The sequence below is a fragment of the Halichoerus grypus genome, chromosome 10 (genome assembly GCF_964656455.1).
Source record: "Halichoerus grypus chromosome 10, mHalGry1.hap1.1, whole genome shotgun sequence".
Classification (NCBI taxonomy): Eukaryota; Metazoa; Chordata; class Mammalia; order Carnivora; family Phocidae; genus Halichoerus; species Halichoerus grypus.
The window spans coordinates 112,216,342-112,238,847 of record NC_135721.1 but is presented as its reverse complement, the minus strand read 5'-3'; the positions used below and the strand labels follow the sequence as shown (position 1 = coordinate 112,238,847).

The 22,506-nt window shown below is 56.7% G+C and overlaps 2 protein-coding genes across 6 annotated transcripts; both read right to left on the bottom strand.

The window, feature by feature from the left end:
* Positions 1–7,356: 7,356 nt before the first annotated feature.
* Positions 7,357–10,218, bottom strand: FOXS1 (forkhead box S1). The gene has a single exon (XM_036121842.1). It carries the CDS (start codon positions 9,104–9,106, stop codon positions 7,613–7,615), a length of 1,494 nt encoding a protein of 497 aa, XP_035977735.1. The 5' UTR covers positions 9,107–10,218; the 3' UTR covers positions 7,357–7,612.
* A 98-nt stretch (positions 10,219–10,316) lies between these two features.
* On the bottom strand, positions 10,317–21,686 carry LOC118554387 (interferon regulatory factor 4-like). 5 transcript variants are annotated; one of them, XM_078057058.1, is made up of 9 exons: positions 21,309–21,686; positions 15,970–16,159; positions 15,569–15,666; positions 13,686–13,797; positions 13,501–13,566; positions 12,472–12,664; positions 11,733–11,851; positions 11,318–11,500; positions 10,317–11,212 (listed from the first exon to the last, which is right to left on the bottom strand). In XM_078057058.1, the coding sequence occupies exons 1-8, from the start codon at positions 21,537–21,539 to the stop codon at positions 11,367–11,369; spliced, it is 1,143 nt and encodes a 380-aa protein (XP_077913184.1). In that variant the 5' UTR covers positions 21,540–21,686; the 3' UTR covers positions 10,317–11,212; positions 11,318–11,366. The 5 variants fall into 5 exon arrangements, 4 of the variants coding, with proteins under 4 accessions (XP_077913184.1, XP_035977747.1, XP_077913185.1 ...); XR_013441992.1 differs by lacking the exon at positions 13,686–13,797; XM_036121854.2 differs by having other exon boundaries at positions 10,317–11,500.
* Positions 21,687–22,506: the final 820 nt, after the last annotated feature.

Here is a 22,506-nt window from a genome sequence, read left to right as displayed (position 1 = left end):
TGGCCCCCACCCAGGCCGAGCCTCGGCCACACAGCGTGATGATGAGGGATGAGTCACAGCCGTGGGGAGGGGTGGGGGGGTGAGGAAATGAGGTCCAGCCACAGCAGAGATCCAGGGCCTGGATCCAGCTGGGGAAATCGAGGCCAAAATGAGGAAAGCCCCTCAGCAGAGAGCAACAGCTGGGACTAGAACCCAGGACCCCTGACTCTCAGCACAGGTCTCAATTTCCTCCTCCATAATATGCAAATGACAACGTCGGCTCTGCTCTCCGCTGTCACTCCTAGGCCTTCGTGAAAGTCGCAAGATGGGATAGGGAGCTCATTCACCCTATTTCACAGATGAAGAAACAGGTTCCGAGAGGGAAGGTAACTTGCCCGAGGCCACACAGCAAATTAACCTTTCCTAGGAAGGAAGCCCACCCAGAACCATGGAATAGGCCTGATCACTGCTTCTGTCCTATCACCTCCCAGGAGTGCATCTTGAAAGGCTCTTTTTGGTTTATCAGGGGCCTCCTTTGGCCTCCCCTGGTCCCTGGAGGTAAAGGATATAGACTCGACAATATGGGTGACGAAATGGGGGTTCAGAGAGATTTGTTCTTTCCAAGGGCCACAGAACACACGCAGGAAAAAGTCACGGTGAGGCTGAGTTTCTGCCTCTTCGAAGGCCTGGGCCCCGGCCCCACTACCATCACTAGAACTCCCATCCCCAGGGGCCTTTCAGGAGAAAGCTTTTCACCCGAGGAGCCATCCTGATGGAGGGAGTGAATCCATGGCTTTTTGGGCCAAGGCTCTGGGCTGTGTTTCTTCAAGTCCCGGGTACCAGGCTGGGAGCATCCCCTGCCCCTTGCCTGGTGTGCCCTACCCACCATGGTGCTTGGTTGTGGGCCCCTTCTGCATGGTGCCCATTACAATGATGACACTGCGATCTTCCCTGCAAGGTGCATGGTGCCTCCTGGGGCCGGTGCCACCAGCTTCCCCTGCCTGGTGTCCTGGGCACCCCCTTGTGGGCTAAGAAGGGTTAACACCCTCAACGGGACAGCTCCTCCAGGCGGGTTCCAGACCAGAAAGCGTTCCTCCAAGACTATTTCCTGCCTCTGGGCCTTGGCCAGGCCCACAGTGACCACCCCCATGGGTCTGAGGCCGCATCTGGTTTGGATTACGCCGGGCCTGGTGACGCTGCCTCTTCCTGTCTGCGTCCAGTGGCCTTGAATTCCACTGGCCACCTTGGACCCAACAGGGCAGTGGTGGGAAAAGCTTCGGCCAGTGACAGGGCGGCCCGAGGGTGTCCAGCAGCCAGGGCTGTCCCGAAGGATGTGCCTACCTGCCCCAAGCTCCCAGTCGCACGGCTGCCCAAGCACCTGTTCCTTTCGGCACATTAATGGCTATTATTTACTGAGCACCGGGCACTGTAGCAAGTGATTTCCTTTTATGAACTCATTTCATCCCCACCCTATGAGTGGGTATTTTCATTAGGGATTTCATTAAGATGAGGAAGCTGAGGCTCAGGGAGTTTATGGACAAGTCCCTGAGTCCCTAGCCAGTACATGGTGGGGTCACGGTGCAAAGAAGGTGGTCTGACTTCTGACACGGCCCAATCATGTCACAGCTATTTGGAGAGTCCCTGCTCTTGGCCTGGCCCCAAGCTAGAACCCGGAGGTGGATTAGTCATGGTCCCCACCCTCAGGGAGCTCACACCCTCTGGAACCCCACCGGGTGGGAGCTTGGGGGTTAGGGTGAAGCTGGAGAGACATGGAAGAAGACACGAACTCCTATTCTCTTTTCTCCCATGGCAGAAGTGACATCCAAGCTGAGAGCAGTTGAGGGGCAGGCCTTTTCCAGATGGAGCAAGGACAGTGGTCCAGGCAGAGGAGATCGCATGTCCAAAGGCTGTGGCTAAGAGCAAGGTTGTGTTGGAGCCTCCCAGTATGGCTTTTACATATGATGAAGCAGGAAATCAGTCTGGAGAAGTTGACAGGGGCCTCAAATGCCAGCCTGAATTAGGGCAATGGGGAGATATGGAAGGGTTTTGAGCAAAGGAGGCACATGGCCAGATCTGTGGTTTACAGGGATCCCTTGTAAACCAGCGAGGTCAGTGAGTGTGAGAGAGAGAGGCTGGAGGCAGGGAGGCCAGAAGGAGGCTGGGCCAGGTCTGCTTGAGCGGTTGAGAGAAGTGGGGGGACAAGAGGGAGACGCAGGTCTCATGTGCCTCTAGGGGGACAGGCTGATGACAGAGACTGGGCTCAGGTCACACAGAACGGGGTTCCAATCTACTTATTTGCCCTCTCTGAGCCTCAGTTTCCTGTCTGTAAAATGGGGGTAATTATCATACCTGCCTCGCGGGAACAATGCGTCATACGAGGGATAAGGATAGAACAGGTGGCCCAGGATGCTGAGCTTCTGTTTGTTCCACAACTATGTCTCCAGACCCTCCTGTGTTCCAGAGAGCATTCTAGGTGCTGGGGGGCAAGCAGCCAGGAGACAAAAGTCTCTGGCCTTGTGGAGCTTTATTTGAGGTGGGAGAACTCTGACCAGGCAGTAGTGAATTTAGAATGTGCTGGTGGGGTGGGTGGGGGCAGAGTCTGGGAGGGCTTCTCTGAGGACAGAGTTTGAACAGAGATCAAAGTGTACTCTGGGGGTTAGTAGAAGACTGTTCCAGGCAGAAGGAAGAGCAAGTGCAAAGGCAGTTTGGAGTGAGGGTAGGGCTAGCAGGGACGAAGCTGGACGGCCCGGGCCCCTAACTTGGGCTTTTGCTTTGAGTAGGTCACCGAGCTCCTGGGGGCTTCTCTGAGATTTAATCCATGGCGAATGGAAAGGGTGGGTGGCCATGACTCCATTCATCCACTCAGCAAACCTTTATCAAGGGCCTTCTGTGTGCTAGTTGCCGGGTTAGGGAAGTGGATACAATGAATAGGGCAGACCAACCCTTGCTCCCTGAAGCTTGCATTCAAAGTCAGAAACACAATAAAAAGTGAACACGCCTTGAAATGCATAATCCCACATTGCAGGAGGTGCCTGGTGGAGGAAACAAATAGGATGCAGGAGATGGAGACTAATCTGGAAGCATCTAATCAATTAAGGGGGTGAGGAAGGCTCTCTGAGCAGGTGATACTTGGCCTCTGGATGTTGAGAAGTCAGCCAGCAGGGAGGGAGCATTCCAGGTGGAGGGGACAGCAAGTGCAAGGGCCGAGAGGTGGAAACAGCACCACCAGGGAGTTGGCTGTCTTCAGGAGCAGGAGGGTCAGCCTCTCATTTGTATCCAAGACAGATCAGGGCTCCCTGAGGGCTGTGGTCAGGAGGAGGCAGGCACCACCAGGCAGGATTCTGGCTGTGTGACTAAATGGGCCTCTGGCCTGTTTTTAGCCTGGAACCACTTCCTTTGGCCCCACCAGCTGTCTCCCTGTCACCACCCAGTTACCAGTGGGGCAGGAACAGGGATTGGGCCCCTCTGGCTATGCGGGGACAGAGGTTTGCCATGTGCAAAGGAAGGGGCAGAGCGACTGGGCTGAGGGTACCAGGCCCCCCAGCGGGGCTGTCTTATGTTCTGATATCATTCTTGTTGGCTGAATTGTACACACAGTGTGTGGGATGAGGTTTCCCCCATACCGGTCCTGGGGATTGACATTACCCCCATTTTACAGATGAAGAAAGCGATACTCAGAGAGGTGAGTCCACTTGCTCAAAGTCACATGGCAAGGAAGTGGAGATGCCAGGAATTGAACCCGAAGCCTGTCTCTATAACAGTCTTCCCTCCCCCTCTATCCCCCCATCTTCTCCTGGGGAGTAGATCAGGTTAAGGGGACCTGCCTCTGGGACCCAACTTTTTAAAAAATTTAAACACATTGCGGTTTCCTTGTGCCCGACTGGGTTCTAAGCAGTTTGCAAATATTAACTCATGTCATCCTCACAACAACCCCATAGACTCCCACTGTTAGTGTCCATATGTTATAGACGGGGAAAACACAGAGAGGGGAAGCAACTTGCCCAAGGTCACACAGCTAGGAAGTGACAGAGCTGGGATCTGAACCTGGGCAGCTGTGCTCCAGAGCTCCTGCTTTTAGCGCTGTACCTACTGCCCCCGGCAGATGGGAATCACCCGGGTGTCATCGGGACAGGATGTTTTGGCTGAAGACTGGACTGCTAGGTCCCATACGCTTTCTGCAGGCAGACATGCCTCCCCCTTCTCCCTCACCGCTGTGGCTGCCTCAGAGTGGCCAGGGTCTCCAGGCCCCCGGCTCAGGCGCTGTCTGGGTGTGGGGAGTGTTGAGCTCTGGGCAGTGGAATGCCATAAACCAGGGAAGGAAGCGGGTGGGCGGGAGAGCAGAGGGAGATAAGATGTGGAGGGTGGAGGAGTCTGAGGAAGGCCCAGCCCTGCGGGTGGGGGTGGCCTCCCTGGGGGCAGGGAGAGCAGAGACCAGAGGACCAGCAGGTGAAGCTTCAGAGCCGCCAGACCTGGGCGGGAAGGGGCCGCCTCTGAAGGCAGCAGGCTCCCCTTTCCTGGAGCCCCACGTGACTTGGTACTTGGTGTAGAGGGGGTTCAGAAAGTGGGCAGGAGATATTCCAGGATATATTCCAAGAATCTAAGCTGCTGTGATTAAAAACTCTGGAATATTCTTAAATACCACTGATTCTACCATGTTGGAATTTGATCTAGCCCACTCTGCAAGGCAGCTCTGCGTGCTTTTCCACGCTAACCCGCTGGGGACGAGTTGGAGGGGCTGGGATCCCCTCCTGGAGACGACAAGCCTCCAGGGAGGAGGAGGGTCCCTGAGGCAGAGGCAGATGGGACAGCCCCTGTCCTCTAAGGGCTGCACAGTTAAGGTAGCGGAGCGGTTACCTGCTCCTGCTTTGCTGTGTGACCTTGGGCATATTGTTTGCCTTCTCTGGCCTTGGGCTGTCCATCTGTGCTGAGGTACTCTCTCTGGGTTGGCCCGGCTTAGGCATTCTGAATCTCTGCTAAGCACTGTCCACCCCTCCAGGTGGGGGTGGCCAGGCAGGAGCCACAGGGCGTCTGTTGGTCATGGAAAGAATGTGAGGGCAGGAGGCCCAGTGGGTGGGGTCCCCGGGCTGGGCAGCCAGCAGAGGGCAACATGAGATCATGGTGTCTGGGCCTCCTGGTCCAGCACCTCTGGGGATGGGATCCCCTCCAGGCAGTCCCCCATGTCAGACCCTCCCCTGGGACCCAGACTCAGAGTCAGGCTGCCCTTTCCCCAACCCCTGCTGGGCAAAGGGAGTGAAATCAGGGCCCAGAGAGATGGGCACTCAGCCAGGTTCAGACAGCGAGTTCAAGGCAGGCACTGAGCCCAGGGTCCTGCTTGGGAATTGGGACTGAAGGGACTTGTCTTCACTTCTTGACTATGTTGGGGGGTCAGAGAGGGACATGGAGAGAGGGCTCTGGCCCATAGCTGAGTCTGTGCACCAGCTGTGATTGATCCTTTTTGGTATGTCTCCTCAGGGCAAAGGGTGGGACGTGACTTCCTTTTCCCCAAGCCCCCACCCCAGTTCAGATGCTAAGCTCCTTAGAGGATGGCTGGAGCAGGATGCAGAGGTGGGGGCTCCCTAGTCAGGCCAGCCTCCCCAGCCTCCTACAAGCTCAGGACACAGGCTGGGAAGGGACTGGGGTCACCAGGTCTCCACAGGAATGCGCCACAGGGAACATTGCCCGGCAGAGGCCTCTTTCCCTGACCCAACTGAAAAAGAACACTTACCCCCCTGAATCTGTTTGTCCCTGTCTCTGTAACTATCTATTTGTCTCTGTGCATCACACACACACACACACACACACACACACACACACACACACACACACAGGTGCACACCTTGGAACAAACCCACATAAGCATCTCCTTCCCCTCTCCTCACTCACGCCCCACTCACACAGAACTTCGCTCTACTCTTGGCCCATGAGGCTTCCTGCATGTGATGAGACGGGACAGACCCTCTCTTCTTCTCCCCATTGCTAGATGGATTCCAGGTTGGGGTCCGGCGTGCATGGTGGGGAGGGGCCCCACAGCTGGCCAGGCATTTTCCCAACCCCTTCCGGCCACAGTGAGCCCCGACCCTGCAGGTCCCCCCTCCACCCTGGCGACTTTTGGAGTCTGTGGGAACCAGACAGTTGGGACTGTCCAGCCGGGCTCGCTTCCGCCCAGGCCCCAGGGGACCTGCTGAGGGAGGAGGGAGCAGCAGAGACTGAAATCAGCATGGCCGCCTGCCTGAGTGAGGGCCTCTGGAGGGACTGGGCTGCCTGCCCGACCAAGGGGTCTCCAGCCCCCTGGGTGTCACCTTGTGGGACGAGAGACCCATCAGGCCCCTACACCAAATGCCAGAAAGGGGGTTCCCCCAGTATCCCTGGCCTCTTTCTTTTCTCCCTCTACCCAGGATCCAGATGGGGGTACCAAGGCTTCCAGAAGGAAGCCCTTTGCCTCAGCAACTCTGGGTATTGAAGGGTGTGGGGACAGGGAGGTTTCAGGTCCCTGAGTCTCTTCCTCTGATAGGGGCCATGAGTATACCCATTTCTCCTGCTTCTGCCCAAGGGGGAGGCTAGAAGAGGCCAAAGGTCAGGGCTCAGTCACTTCTGATCTGTACCCAGGACAGCCACCCACTCCCCCGCAGACAGAAATGCTTTCTTAAAGAGTCATCAGGAGGCCTCTGGAGAGCTGGGGGCTCAGGGAGATCCTTCATTCATGTGGGAAATGCAGACAAGGGGCCTGGTACCTGCCTTTTGAGCCTCGGTTTCCCGGTCTATGCAAGGGGTCAGGGTGCCTTTTTTGTAATAGCGTTCCAGGATTCCATAAAAGGCCCTCCCGCTCTGGCGGTCGACACCAGCTCTGCTCCTACCCTGTGCGTCACCTCTGTGTCCTCACTCAGACTGCGGGACAGGGGCTGGGGGTATAGCTACTCATTTGCCATCTGGACCCCAAACTCTCTGAGCCTCAGTTTCCACCACTGTAAAATGGGGATAACATTCCAAATTGCACAGGGCTCGGTGAAAGGATATAGACAAGCCCAGGACAGAATAAATGCCACAAATGGTCACAGTTATTCTGACCACTCGTAATGGGGGAGGGGGGTGCTGAGTGAGAGAGCTTGGGGCTGGAGAATTAGCCCCTCAGGCCAGCCCAGCTTCACCCCCTGCCGGGTGTCTCTTGGCTACACTCCTTTTCTCTCTTCCCTATTCCCTGCTCCCTCTTCCTCCACCTTCCTGGGAAACTCCCTGAGAAAGTTCCCAGCAGGAGAAAGCCTCATACGGGGACATTTCCATCCAGGGTCCCCTGCCCCCAAATCCCCCAACCACAGCCACCGCACACAGAACCAGGCGTCCCGGCCCTCAGCCCCCAACCATCCAGGAAGCTGACCCTCATCCATCACACTGGTTTTATTGGCCCTGAGAGCCACAGAGTAAATCCCAAGGGGGCCCTGCCTCCCCTCTCCCTCAAGTCTGTCCGGAGGCGCCGAGGCTGGCTGAGTGTTCACTACTCCAATCTTGGCTTCCTGTCCCGGTCGTTGGCTTGTCAGGCCTGGGTCTCTTGAAAGCTCCCCAGATCCTTGAGTCAGGCTCAGCCTGGAGGGTGTGGTTGGCAGGGGCCCTGCAGGGACTGCCTGAGGCCAGGCTGGCTTCACTCAAAGAAGAACATTCCTGGTGTCCGGTATAGGCAGGGGGTCAGCCCCAATGGGTAGCTGGAGCCTCCCTGGACAGGGAAACTTCCTGCAACCCAGGGTTCCTTGGGGTCAGCTGGCAGGGGAAGCGGCGCCCGGAGTGAGGCTGGCGGGGTGGGTGGTGCCGGAGAGGGGGCTGCTGAGGCCAAGAGGTGCTCAAGGCCTGGATCAGTCCCCATGCAGAAATTCAGCGCCTGCAGCCGGCACGGGTAGCTGCTCCCGATGCCTGCCTCTGGGGTCAAGATGGGCGTGGGGGCCTTGCTAAAACCTTCAGCCTCAGCGAAGCCCGCAGGAAAGCCAAATGCTGGGCACGGGGAAGACGAGGGGGCCACAGGGAGCTCCCCTGGGCCTGCAGGCTTAGGTGTGGGCATCTCTTTGGGCTCCGTGGGCGGCCGGGGCCTGGCGTCCGGGGTTGCTGGGCACATGCTAGCCGGCAAGGCCCCCACCAGACCCCCAAAGCTTAAGCCCTTGGGCTCGGGCAGCTCCGGCGGGAAGGGGCACGGCCTGCCAGTCGTGGCGTCGGGGACTCCTGGATCCGGGCTGCTCACTCTGAGGGCTCCACGACGTGCCTTGGCAGGGCCCTTGGCTCCCTCGGCACCTGCTCTCCGGGTGAAGCGTCGGCGTCGGCGCAGGAAGCTGCCGTGCTCAAACATGTCGTGGCAGTCAGGGTCCAGCGTCCAGTAGCTGCCCTTGCCCGGCTTGCGGTCATCGCGGGGCACCTTGACGAAGCACTCATTGAGCGACAGGTTGTGGCGGATGCTGTTCTGCCAGCCGGGCCGGTTGTGGCGGTAGAAGGCGAAGCGGCCCATGATGTAGCGGTAGATGCCACTGAGTGTGGCCCGCTGCCCCGGTGAGCTCTGGATGGCCATGGCAATCAGAGCGATGTAGCTGTAGGGAGGCTTGGTGGGCTCGGCCGCAGGGGCCAAGGGCCCGGGTAGGGGCTGCTGCTGCATGCTGGCCGGGGCTGGCGGCTGCCGGGACCACGGAGGGGCCAGGCACAGGCGTCCAGGCCCGGTGTCCGGCACAGCCTGCCTGGGCTGGTTAAAAGGCCCACTGGCCCAGCCTCCCAGCCTGGAAAGGCAAAAAGGGGTGGGCCCACCAGGCTGCCCTCCCTTCCTCCCTCGCCCCCCTCCCTGCCGCCAGGCCCGAGAGGGGCGGGCACGGAGGCCAGCACTGGGAAGCTGGGAGCCGCTGCTGCCCGGGGTGAGGAAATAGGAGGGAGGAGACCGCGCGCGACCCTCAGCCCCCATGTGCTGGGTGGTGGTGGCTGCGAGGGACAGCACAGGCAACTGAGCGAGACAGAGACAGAGAAACCAAAAGAGAGAAAGACACAGAGAGGCAGAGACATAACAAGAGAAACAGTGACACGCACCGCGAGACAGAGGCAGAGACATAAACAGAGAGACGAAGATAAGGCAGAGAGAACAGAGACACGCAGAGCCAGCCACGCACATGCACACACCACCCAGAGAAAGTTAGAATCACTGAGAGAAATCAATGTACAGAGAGAGAGTGAAAGAGGAAGATGCAGAGGGAGACACAGCACAGACGCAAGAGACGGAGGGCAGAGAGACAGAGAGAGGCACACTGAGGAGAGAGACTAGACAGATTCAAAGGGGCTGAGCTGGAGAACTGGGGACCCCGGTTGGGAAAAGCCCCAGGGGTCCTCAAATCCCCGCCTCTAGCTCCCCCTTTTCTCCTCTCCTTCTTCCAGGCCTGAGGTCTACTTTCTCCTCCCAGCAGGGTGCAGCCCCTGGGGTCACACTAGCTCCTGGGCGTTTGGGGGCGGGCGCCACGGAGGTGGTGAGAACCGCCAAACCGCGTGTGCTGAGCTCCGGCGCCCTCTAGTGACTGGTGTGGGGAGGACCGCCATCTGAGCAGAGACATTCCCCCACCACCTCCCAAGAGGCTTTTCAAGCAAGTCCCTGACTTTGGCCGAGCCTCAGTTTCCCATCTCTAAATTGGAGCTGGCGACTCTTCAGCTGTCCATACTGTGGTGAGGAGGCAACAGGCCCCCTTACACGGCATTCAGCACCCTCCAAGAGTCTAGCACAGAGTAGGGGTTTGGATGTGACTCAGGAATGTCACTCTGAACCGAGGCTACCCATCAGCTGCAGCCTTGGGCCGGTGAAGCCTAGGGCAGTCAGGTCTTCTGAAGGATGGGGTAGCCTACTCCATGCTCTCCCACCCATAAGTAACCAAGTCAGAGGACACCTACTGTGCGCCACTCCCCATGTCAGCCTCCTGACAACTTGCCTTCTCCCTCTGCATTTACTCCTTGGACCAACCCTGCTCTACAGCCCTTCATGGCTTCTTTTGAATAGATGGAGAATCTATGCCTCAGAAAGGTTAAGTGACTTGCCTGAGGTCACACAGCTAGTGAATCACAAAGTTGGGATTTGAATCTAGTATTCTATAACTCCTTAACACCACCCTTTCTATAGGAGAGAAGCAGGGAGACAGGACAGTCACTGGACCCCCACTGGAACACAGGCTATGATCCCCAAGACAGCAGGCATGTGCTGTTTTGTCCAGCACTGGCCTGGAAGCCGAGTGGGTGCTCAATCAACATTTGTTGAATAAATAAAAAACAGTGATCTGATTGACTTCTGTCCTTTGCCGAAGCATACAGCTCTCCCCCACCATAAAAGAGGCGTATTAATGTATCACTAACAGAGATTTATTATGTTGCCATCTGTAGGAGAATCTCTATTTAAAAAGTCAGAAATCAAAAAGGGAAACAAGGGGGCTCCTGGGTGGCTCAGTCGTTAAGCGTCTGCCTTCGGCTCAGGTCATGATCCCAGGGTCCTGGGGTCGAGTCCCACATCGGGCTCCCTGCTCCGCGGGAAGCCTGCTTCTCCCTCTCCCACTCCCCCTGCTTGTGTTCCTGCTCTCGCTATGTCTCTCTCTGTCAAATAAATAAATAAAATCTTTAAAAAAAAAAAAAAAAGGGAAACAAGGTTTGATATCTGGGGCAGGAAACAGTGAATTTCCCACCAAGGCAAGTTGCCTTCATGGTTGAAGGGGCTCCCTTCCAATTCTCAAGGACTTCCTACAACTTGCAGTTTGCAAAGCCTCCGACATTAGCTTCTGCCCTAGGGCTGTGTTTGGGGGTCAGCCTGAATTCCTTCAAACACAGTATCTACTGGTGCTGGTGGTTCAGTTGTCAACCCCCAAGCCCCCGGTTCAGGCCAAGTTTTCTGCTGTGGGAGCCCTCCCTGGCCACATAAGAATAGAGACTAGTGGCAGGTGGGAGGATGGGTCTGGAAACTCAGAGCCCCTTAGAGGCCAGGCAGTTCTGTTACTGTCTGGCTTCTCTCTAATCCCGGAGGATCTAATTATCGGTAAACCCAGCTTTAAGCAAACCTTATAATGAATCAGTTGCAGGTAAAGCGGGCTCGCAGGTATATCACCACAGACCTGTTGGGCTCCCAACGAGAAATGAAGTCTTGTTTCTGCCCTAATTGCTGTTTCCAGAAGCTCAAGGTCGAGTTTGGTTTCCTCCTGACTTCCCAGGCCCAGCTGCGTGCCGTCCGCCCACGCACTCCAGGGCTGCATCTCTGCGGCGGAGAGGTTGAAGGGCGTGGATCTGCTTCCGCCGTCCCCACTGACCTGGGCGATGGGCAGCCCCAAGTCCACGGGCAGGTCTGGGGTGGGGTCCGCACCCGTGGGAGCGGGGTGACTTCGGATGGTAGGAGAGGAGGAAGTGACCCTTTACTGCTGACTCAGCTGCGTGAGCAGGTGAGTGACGCCATCGGCGATGCTGGGCTGGGGACCTGCCACCGCTGGGATACCACCGTAGTGCTGCTTGAGTGCAGGAAGAGCTCGCTGGTGAAGACTGGCTCCACCTGTGAGGGTGGGAAGGGCAATGAACCAACTCTCTCAGCGCCCCCCCCCCCGTATGTTCCGGTGGGAAGTCACAGTCCCAGTGACAGTCCCCACCCCACAGGCACTTTATGTGCAGGGTCCTACAGACCAGAGGGTCATCGGGTTAGGAGCTGAGGACTGGAGGGAGTCGGTAAGGGGCAGTTGGAGGTGACTGAAAGGTGTGGCTCTTCGCTGGAGTGGGAGGTGACTCACGTGGGCCATGATGAGCCGCTCCTCGGGCTGGTCTGGGGGCCCTGGGTACTCCTCGCCAAAGCACAGACGGGTTTGGTACTCGGGCTCCTGGCGGCCGTCCTGAAGGTGGGCACGCAATTCTACGGGCACCAAGACTGGGGGCTTAGGAGTCCCACCTGGTGCCCACCCTGTGCTTCTATCCCACGCCCCTGTCCGATAAGGCCACATCCCCATTGTGTGCCCATGCCCTATGCCCATTTCCACATCCCTATACCTGTCTCATGTCCCACATCTGTGCCCACTTCCAGTGCTCATCCCCTGTGCCTTGTGGTCCTATGCTCACCGTCACACCTTCACTCCCAGCCCATGTCCACTGCCATTCACCTATGCCTACCGAGTGCCCAGTGCCCTAATGCCCAGCCTACGCTTAGCGCCCTATGCCAATACATGTGCCCAAGTCTTATGCTCATGTCCCACACCCAATGCCCCAAGCCTGCCCCGTGCCTACACTCCCCATAACCTATGTCTCTATCTGTGTCCAGGTCTCCCGATGCCCACATTCGTTCCCACTCCTGGTGCTCGTGCGTCACGTCCTTTGTTTCAACGTCCACCCCAAACCCAGAATGCATAAGCCCATCCCCCACTCCCCGTGCTCACATCTCATGTGCCCACTCTCCCCTGCTCCCGTGCCTTTGCCCACGCCCCTCGTGCCCAGCCACTCTGTCCCACGCCGCCAGCGGCCCGCCCGTCGCGCTCTTACCCTCGAGGAAGCGGCGCGTGTCGAGCGGTTGGCAGGTGCGCCCGCGCTCCAGCTTGTCGGGCGGCGCGCGGTGCGGGCGGAGCGGGCCCGGCGGGTACCCGCGGCCCCGGCACAGGCGCTCGGCGAGCACGCCCCGCCGCAGGTGCCGCCCCAAGCGCCGCAGCTCGCGGGCGCCGGGCTCCGGGAAGCGGACCTGCGCGAGGCGCGGTGGCGGCCCCAGCAGGCGCTCGGCCGCGGGGGGCCGCCCGGGGACTCAGGCGGCAGGCCCGGCCGTGCGCGCGGTGGCTTCACGCACCAGCTTCGCGCCGTAGAACAGCCGCACGGGCAGCTAGCAATCTGCGGGGCGTTGGCGGCCCCAGCACTGACCACCCCCCAACCCCAGGTCCTGCCTGCCCCCACCTCGGGAATTTGGGGTGCTCCCTCCGGAGAAATAATAACTCTAGTAGTAGTAAATAGCAGTAGCTTCCAGTATAAATGAACTGGTAGTTGAGCTCCATGGTCAAAAGGATAGGATCTGGGGCCATCTGTACAATTGGGGCGTGACACTAGGGCCCTTCCAGTCCTAACCTCTGGGATTCTAGGAGCTCCTGCCCAGCAAATATTTTAATGCTGATAGAAACAACAACAACAACACAGTAGGCTCCATGTGAGGGGCCAGAACGATGCTCAGCAGTTAGGGCTGGGGGCTCTGCAGTCAGGCCCTTGGATTCTGATGTCTCACTGCCACTTAGGAGCTGTGACCCGCTAGTAACTTTCCCAGGGCTACTAACTGTGTGATTTGGGGCCAGGTTCTTAACCTCGGCATTGGGTTTCTGTCTCTGTAAAGTGGGCATGATGGCAGTATCTATCTCACAAGGCTGCGGGGAGAGCTTCGAAAGATGCCTGGCATAAACTAAGCCCTCAATGAATGTTAGCTTTTGTTATTGGGGCTGGGTGCTTCGGGGGAAAGACAAAGGCTAGCTGGCCCCGACCCCTGGCTCTCCCCAGTTCTGCACACTAATCAGAGGGGAGGGCCTTGAGATTCCTTACCAGGGTTGCCGAAGTCCTTAGAGGGCAAGGGGCTCCAGTGGTGTGTAGGGTCCTGCGCCTGGTACCCTAGGGAAGGAGGGGAAGCTGTCAGGCACCACCTCATCCTGGGTCTCTCGATCCCTAGGTCAAGGTCCTGGAGGAGGCCAGAGAGGAGGCAGGGATGGTTGAGGAGATCCGTTCCTTACTGTGGTCAGCCAGAGGGGCTGGGAGCCGGGCAGCTGGTGGCAGGGAGCCCTGCTGGGCCAGCCTGGGAGATTGCTCTTTGTCCTTATCCTCCTTGGTTGATCTGGAGCCATCCTGGCCATTGGGAGAGAGGGTTATGAGGGTGGGAGAGGAGACTGTGGGCTGCAAGAATTCCCGGACTATCCTCGCTGGGGCAGAAGGAGGTCTGGGCAGACTGCAGGCCAGTTGGGGTTGATAGAGACTTTGAAATTTCAGAGCTCAAGACCCTGTCCCTCATAGAGGTAAAGACTTGATGGGGTTGTTGGAGGTTATGGGGTCGGAGATGAAGCTCACTGTGCTAGGGGGAGAAGTGTGGGGAGCAAATGAGAAGATGGTGGGACAGAGGTGATAGAGATGAGGCAACAGAGGAGATAGAGATGGGGACAGAGGTGATAGAGATGGGGGACAGAAGTGATAGAGATGGGGACAGAGGTGATAGAGATGGGGAACAGAGGTGATAGAGATGGGGGACAGAGGTGATAGAGATGAGGCAACAGAGGAGATAGAGATGGGGACAGAGGTGATAAGATGGGGGACAGAAGTGATAGAGATGGGGAACAGAGGTGATAGAGATGGGGGACAGAAGTGATAGAGATGGGGACAGAGGTGACAAAGATGGGGGACAGAGGTGATAGAGATGGGGACAGGGGTGACAGAAATGGGGGACAGAGGTGATAGAGATGGGGGACAGAAGTGATTGAGATGAGGAACAGAGGTGATAGAATGGTGACAGAAGTGATAGAGATGGGGGACAGAGGTGACAGAGATGGGGACAGAAGTGATAGAGATGGGGGACAGAGGTGACAGATGGGGGACAGAGGTGATAGAGATGGGGACAGAGGAGATAGAGATGGGGACAGAGGTGACAGAGATGGGGACAGAAGTGATAGAGATGGGGACAGAGGAGATAGAGATGGGGGACAGAGGTGATAGAGATGGGGACAGAGGACATAGAGATGGGGACAGAGGAGATAGAGATGGGGACAGAGGTGACAGATGGGGACAGAAGGATAGAGATGGGGACAGAGGTGACAGAGATGGGGACAGAGGAGATAGAGATGGGGACAGAGGTGACAGAGATGGGGACAGAAGTGATAGAGATGGGGACAGAGGTGACAGAGATGGAGACAGAGGTGACAGAGATGGGGACAGAAGTGATAGAGATGGGGACAGAGGTGACAGAGATGGGGGACAGAAGTCATAGAGATGGGGACAGAGGTGACAGAGATGGGGGACAGAGGTGATAGAGATGGGGACAGAGGAGATAGAGATGGGGGACAGAGGTGACAGAGATGGGGACAGAGGTGACAGAGATGGGGGACAGAATATGGAATGCATGGTGAGGGAGGCGCTAGGGACAGTGGATTGGACCAGGCTGGTGGGGGGATGGGGACACAGCAATGAACCACAGATGGTGCGGGAGGGGTGGCGGTAGTGGGGGTGATACCAACAGAGTGATGGGGTGGAGATGTTGGGGTGGTGGCGACAGCAAGAGCGCTGGAGGGGATGAAGGTGAGGGAAATGCGGTGCCAGAGCTGCATCTGAGGGGGACGGAGCGATGGACCCGATGAGGACGGGGGCAAGGGGTGAATCTGGGGGGAAGAGGGTGATGCAGATGGTGATGGAACTCAAGATGGTGGAGGTGAAGGGAACGGGGGACCCAGAGATGACGGAGGCAAAGGGAACAGGAGGTGGAGCTGGCCGGGGCGTCGGGGGTGGGGGGACAGGGATGGAGCAGCAGCTGGGGGAGAGGATAGGCCAATGACGGAGCCAGAGAGTGCCGAGGGCAGTTCGGGGGAGAGGTGACGGAGCAGGCAAGGCTGCGGGGGCTTGAAGGATGCCTAACCTGGTCTGTCCCGCAGGCCAGCTCTGTCACTTCTCCAGGGGGCTCCTGCTGGCTCTGAAGAATGTTCTTCTTTTCAGGGGGAACACAAGCTCTGGCAACTGGATGGATGGAGCCAGAGACAGACTGTTGCTTCCTGGGCCTCAAGGGAGCCCCCCCAACAGAGGTGATCCCACATGAGGATCATGGCGTGATCTCAGGCAGGGCCCACCTCTCTCCCGGCCTCAGTTTCCTCCTTTTCTAATGGGAAAATAAACTGAATGTCTATGGGTCCTTCTGTGTTTACCAGCCCAGGAGTTTAAGCTGAATGAGCCCACCACTTCTCAGTTTACAGATGGGCAAGGTGAGGTCCTTATTGCCCAAAGAGCCGTCCTCCACCACTACCTCCAGGGGCAGGATGGTACCTGGGCCACGGGCGCCGTCGGCCACGATCCGGTAGACCTTGTAGGGGTTGGGGCTGTCCAGCTGGCTGCGCTCTCGCACCTCACAGAAGTCAGCACTCTTGTTGAGGGCACAGCGGAGCCGGGTCTTCCAGGTGGGGGGGTCCTCCTTGTCGATGCCCTCTAGGTGCTTGCCCTTGTGTATGGCCCAGGCCTGGGGATGAGCAGGGCTACTTGGGGAGGGACAGCCTGAGAGAGGGAGTGGGCTGGTGTCGTGCAGAGGGAGGGGGGCCTACCTTGCCTCCCACCCTTCTCTCTCTCCCTCCAGGCCTCTGCCCCTTCATCCTTTTCTCTGTTCCTCCCTCCCTCTATCCAGCACATATCCCTCGAGCTCCTACCGGGTGCCAGGCCCGAGCCAGGGGCTGGGGACCAAATGAGGAACAAGACAGACATGGTCCCTGCTCTCCAGGAACTCAAGTCTAATGAGAGAAAACGGTTGTGAACAGCCAACTGGAAATAACTATATTCCAAGTTGTGAATTGTGATCAATTTAAAAAAATAAGATGATGGGATATCAAACAATGGCAGTGATTTGCTATCCGGAGAACTATAAAATTAAATCCTGACCTATTGCCACATACAGAGTGGACTCCAGATGATTCAAAAACCAAAGGTGAGAGGTGAAACTGGAAGCTAATGGAAGATAATGTGGGGAAACTCTTCCAGGGGGAGAGAATGCCTTCCTGAACCCCCTCAAAGGCATGGACCAGAAGGCAAAACAAAGACAATGTCTGAAATCGGCAAGGGGCTAATTTTAGAACATACAAGGAATTTGCAAACCAACAGGAAAGAGAGAGCATCCCCTAAAGAAAAAATTCTTATCAAAGGGCAAGAATGGGCGGTTTAGGGAGGAGGAAGCCAGAAGCCCATGAGCATATGAGGATGTACTTAAACTCATTAGCATCAGAGAAATGCACATAAAAATGTGAGCGATTGGGGTGCCTGGGTGGCTCAGTCAGTTAGGCGTCTGACTCTTGATCTTAGCTCAGGTCTTGATCCCAGGGTCGTGAATTCAAGCCCCATGTTGGGCTCCATGCTGGGCATGGAGCCTACTTAGATTTAAAAAAAAACAAAAAAAAGTGAGTGATCACCTATAAGCCAACAAAATATTTAGTGAGTTGGATAATGCCAGGAGGTGGTGGGGATGTGGACACTGTTGGTGGGTGTGGGATGGTGCAGAGCTTTTGGATGGTAAACAGGCATACCTTGTCAAAATAAGTCTAAATATACCCTGTGAGCAGAAATTCTAACTCCGAAGGAATTCTCACAAAGGCTCGTGAGGGGAGCAGGACAAAGATGTTCACTATAGTTGCTCGTGGTACTGGAGAGCAAACCTGTGTCCATCCCTGGGAAAGTGGAGAGGGGTGTGTGTGGGTCATGGATGCCCACTATAGAGTCCATGCAGCATCTAGAAGCATCCAGGAGCAACAAATTAGATGTACCGAGAACACCCCCAGCGGGACGCCTGGGTGGCTCAGTTGGTTGAGCGTCTGCCTTTGGCTTGAGTCATGATCCCAGGGTCCTGGGATCGAGCCCCGCATCGGGCTCCCTGCCGCTCTTCCTGCTTGTGCTCTCTCTCTCTCTGACAAATAAATTTTTAAAAAATCTTTAGATGTACAGAGAACAAGAATAAATCTTCAGAGCATGATCCGGAGCCAAAAAAAAGGAAGACACAGAATGAGATCTACAGCCAACATGAAGTGTGTAAGGTAAGAGTACACACAAAACAGCAATGCCCACTCTGCAAGAAAACACACAGGCCAAAGAGATTCGTTAAACACACTGGAGTGACCGTAGAGGTAGAGGCATTCAATAAATAAATAAGAATATGAGGGGTTATTTTAGAGGGTTCTTCAGAAATGCCTCTAGGAGGATGTGGCATTTGAGCTGAAGCCTGAATGAAAAGGATGGAGTCCAAAAAAGAGCTGGGGGAAGGGTGGTCTATGTAGAAGGAATAGCAAGTGCAAAGGTCCTGAGGTGGGAAGAGATTGATAGATTCAAGCAAGGCCAGTGTAGCTGGAGCAGAGGAGTCATAGGGGAGGCAGGAGGAGATGTGCTGCTTGCAAGGATCCCATTCAGGACTGGGGGGGTTTAACGGATGAATCCCATTCAGTCCTTGCCCTCAGAGATTCCAGGCCCAGTGGGGAAACATGGTCACCAATTGAAAAGCCAGCTCCTGGGTTGGTGCCCCTTGGCAGCGGTGAGACCTTTAAGGCTTGATTGGGCTGCCTGCAAACTGTGCACCTGATACCTAACCTGATGGGGTGGTGAGGGCAGTAGGATGAGTGGTCCATGTAGGGTGCTTAGCACAGTGCCTGGCACACGGTCAGTGCTTACTTACTGCACTTTTGTTCACTAGAGTAAGGCTATACCTGAAAGTTTAGCTGGGCACAGGGCACAGGGTGCTATCACCATGGTGAAAGAGGGACCTTTGCTGCATCTGCTGCTGTGTCCCCCAGGGCCTAGAGTGGGGCCTGGCGCAGCGGAGACGCTCTGTGAGTATTTGTGGGGCGAACTGAGCTGGGCCTCGAGGGTGAGTAAGAAGTTGCCAGGTGGAATGGCATTCCTGGCAGGCGGACGAGCTTGGGCAAAGGCCTGCGGGTGTGCAAGGGCATGGTGTATCTGGGGGGACAGCCAGCAGCCTGCTGTCGCTGGGGCTGGGGATGCACGTCTGAGGGTATGTGTCCAGTCGGTTCCCCACATTTGTGGGAGTCCTGATCTCTAAAATCTACACCAACGCTGAACCAACAGGTGCAGCTCGAGGCTCCTGTGAGCCTCTGGTCACACCACTTTCATCAACTAATCAGCAGCTAGCCTTGTTTTATGTGTGTTTCTAAGCTGAAGAAACACTTTAATATAAACTGTTGCTTCGTTGAACTCAGGGCCGACGGCACCGTGACTCTCGGCTGCGCGAAGCTTGTCTGACGTGTATTTTTTCCGTAAGGCACATCACAGCCTCTCCGTGTGTGCGCACATCAGACAGCGCTTCAGCCTTCCACAGGCTGGGGGGGCCGTTTTAAATAGTCAAGTCACCCACAAAAAGCACAAACATACGAAAAACGTGGCACTAAATAGCCCTTGAAAGGGACACGTGTTTCCAGTAGAAAAGATGGAAGGAGAAGGCAGAGCGCCACCTTGTTCAGCCTCGGAGGGGGATGCACGTTTGGGGCCCTGACTGTTTCGCCATTCTGCACATGGCCCTGGGTGGAAAAAGTGCCTTGGGTATTGATTTTGGAATTGCAACTACATTTTAGCGAATAAGCTAAATTTGCAGATACGGAATCTGTGAATAATGAGGATCGACTGCATGTGGTGGGGAAAGGGGAAGAGGAATTAAGAAAGAGCCAGGTGGGAGCTGGATCATGAAGGTCCTCGCCGGCCAAGCTTCATCCCATGCCCTTTGGGGCACCAGGACGTGTGAAGCCAGGGAGTCACTCGCGTGGATCAGTGGTGGACTGAGGGGAGGGGAGGGCGAGCCCTCAGAATCTCCCTCCTCCGAACAGCACGTGGTCCTAAGGGACAGGCCATGTAACTCCCCCTGTTCAACACTCACGGAGCGCCTTCTGTGGGCCAGGCCCTGCGCTCAGTGTCACGACCCTCGGGTAGCTGGAGGCAGTCTGCTGCAGGGGAAGTCATTCCAATGGAGGAAGTGGAAGGAATCAGGGATGGCCTAGGAAAAGCACGGAGTTGGAGCTTAATCAATGCATTCAACCAGTGAATGCATTAGGGAAGGCTCCTGAGGAGATGTTTCAGCTGCGCATGATGGCAGCTGAAGGTGAAGAGGAGAGGGTATTCTGGGCAGGGGGAGCAGCAAGTGCAAAGGTCTAACAGTGAGAGAGATGTGAAGCATTTAGAAACTGAAAGAACTGTCAGGCCAGATCTAAAGCCGGGAAGAGAAGGGTGGGGAGAGATGAGGCCAGGGAGGAGCAGTTCATGCGCTGCTCTGACGTCTTGGTAAGGAGTTAGAACTTTATCACAAGAGCAATGGGGACCCAAAGAAGGATTCTGAGTAGGGAAGTGTCAAGGCAAGATTTACATTTAGGAAGATCTCCCTGGAGGACCCAGGGGAGATCTGAGGGGCAGGGGGAAGCTGGGAGCTCTGTGAGGTCACTGGGATTGTCCCGGTGAGAGACAGGGGGAATGGGTCCAAGCAGACAGACTGCAGAGAAGCTTCTGTAGGAAGACCCAGCAAGCCTTGGTGACAGAGTGCAATGAGACTGGAAGGCAGGAGAGGGGCCAGGGTTCAGGTGCCTGGCCCTGGGGTCTGGGTGACAATCGGTGCCATCTTCCATTTGGGGACACACACAAGTTTGTCGAGGCGAGCTGTTAAGTGTGGTACTGATGATGTGCCGAGTTTGAGAGTTCTGGGGGCCATGAGACCAGCAGGCTTGGAGCCTGGAGGGGAGGCTGGGAACTGTAGGGCTCATGCCAAGGCTGTGGAGGAGAGAGTAAGCTATGAGGAGGGGGGTCCTGGAGCAGTGCTGAGAGCACCCAAAGAGGAGGGGAGGAGGGGAGAGGCTGAGAAGGGGAGGGGCAGCAAGGTAGGAGGAAAATGGAGCCGGAGTGCTGGTGGGGGCAGATTCTGGAAACCAAGTGAGAGTGTTTCAAGGAGGAAGGGTCCACCAGGCCCAGACACATCGAAGGGTCAAAGATGACAGGGATGGGATCTTTGGATTTGGCAACTAGTGATGTTAGCAGGAGGGACAGAAGCCAGACGAGGGGTCGGGGTGGGGGGTGAGGAACTGGGGGCTATGAGTGAGAGAGTTGATGACCAGGCCCTTCAGCCTGTGAAAGGAGAGAGGAGGCCAGAGAAGTGGGAGCTGGAAGTGGCTGTGGTGTTTGGGGTGGTGGCGGTGGCCCGACAGGCAGTTGGTTGATTAATTGCTCAGGGGAGAGATTCTAGAATTTCAGCGTTGATGGGAAGGAGTTTGAAGTTAATGAGGACTGAGGCAAGGGAGGGCATCCCTGGAGGAAGTCCCTGAGAAGGGCTGGTATGGGGAAGCACAGGACTCGTCCCCAAGCTGCTGGGATGGGCGCTCTGGAGGGGGGAAGGTTGTGGGAATCCCCATGGGTGGCGTCCAATTTCCCTGTGGGGAGAGAGGGAGGAGAGGCCCCCGGAGAGGTGGGGATGGTGCACGGATTGCGCCTTTGGCTGATTGTTTCAGGAGGGCCTCGGAGGGTCTCCCGTAGATGCACAACACTCTCCGCAACCTAGAGACAGCTGAGGCTAAGGACAAGCGAGTGGCCCCAGGTCACACAGCCCGCGGGTCAGCCTGGGCGTCCCACCGCTCCGGCCCCCTTACCCTGAAGAGCGCTGCGTCCTGCTGCACCCGGTAGCCCTGCCGGGCCGCGTGCTTCCAGGGGATGCGGAAGAGGGTCTTGCCTGCGTCCTCCCAGCGCAACCCCGCGTAGCGCCCGCTCTCGATCTGTGCCACCAGCCAGTCGCGGAGGCGCAGGGGACCCCCGGCCCCCGCCATCAGTCGCCTGCCGTCGGGGACCTTCCCTTCCTCCCTCCACCAGGGGTCGCCGGCCATCCGGGACGCCGGGCGCCAGTGGCCAGGTCTGGGGCGTGCGGCGGCTGGGACCCCAGCGCGACAGGGAGTCGGGAAGCCACCTGGATGGCGCGTGGAGGCGGTGAAAGCGAAAGTTCTGGATGGGCGAGTTTCGCTTTCTTTTCTGTCCCCCTGATCCGGGAGGCCCTATCCTTTCGCCCTTCTCTGTGGTAGCCTGGCTCGGAGGGCGTCGCGCTGCCGCACGGAGGGGGCAGTTAGAGGCACGGTGGGACGCCAAGACCCACTGGAGGGTACGGGGAGGATAGCCAGGGATCTGTCTGTCCCCGTAGAGGGGCCCCGGCGGGCACCCAGAGGCGTCCCTTGCGCCACCCGTGCACCTGTTCTCTGTTCTTCCCAGCCTGTGGGGAACTCCCAGATCTTTTCTAGCACCCGGACTGTACAGGTTATAAAGCCATAGTGCTTCTTGGACTAACTCCCATCAGAATTGGGAGGCAGAGACTAGTTTAAAATGTGCACTCCTTGCCTCCATACCAGACCTGCAGAAAAAGACTTTCTGGGCAAGAAGCCAGTAATCTGCATTTAACAAGTTCTCCCGTGGGATTCTGATCCAGGTGGTCCGTGGGCCACACCTGGAGAAATATTTCCTTAAATACTGGGAGTCCTCATCTACTGATGGCTCACTATGGTGTTGGCCTGGCTAAAGCCTTTCCTGCAGGGTCTCGGTTCTCACCACAGCGTGTGAGATGAGTCTATCCATTTTATTATTAAGAAGAATAAGGCTCAGAGAGGTTAAAGCCCTGCAACAAGGTCATAGAGCTAGTACGTGGAGGCAGTCAGGACCTGAACCTCTGTCTCTCTGTCCCCAAAGCCCAGGAGCCTAAAAAGTGCCCCACACTATCTCCCAACAGCTTACACCTGGGCTTTAGGGACACCCCTCCCCCAGAAAGTATATACAATTTTTTTCATGTTTATGCATTTTTCTAGGGTT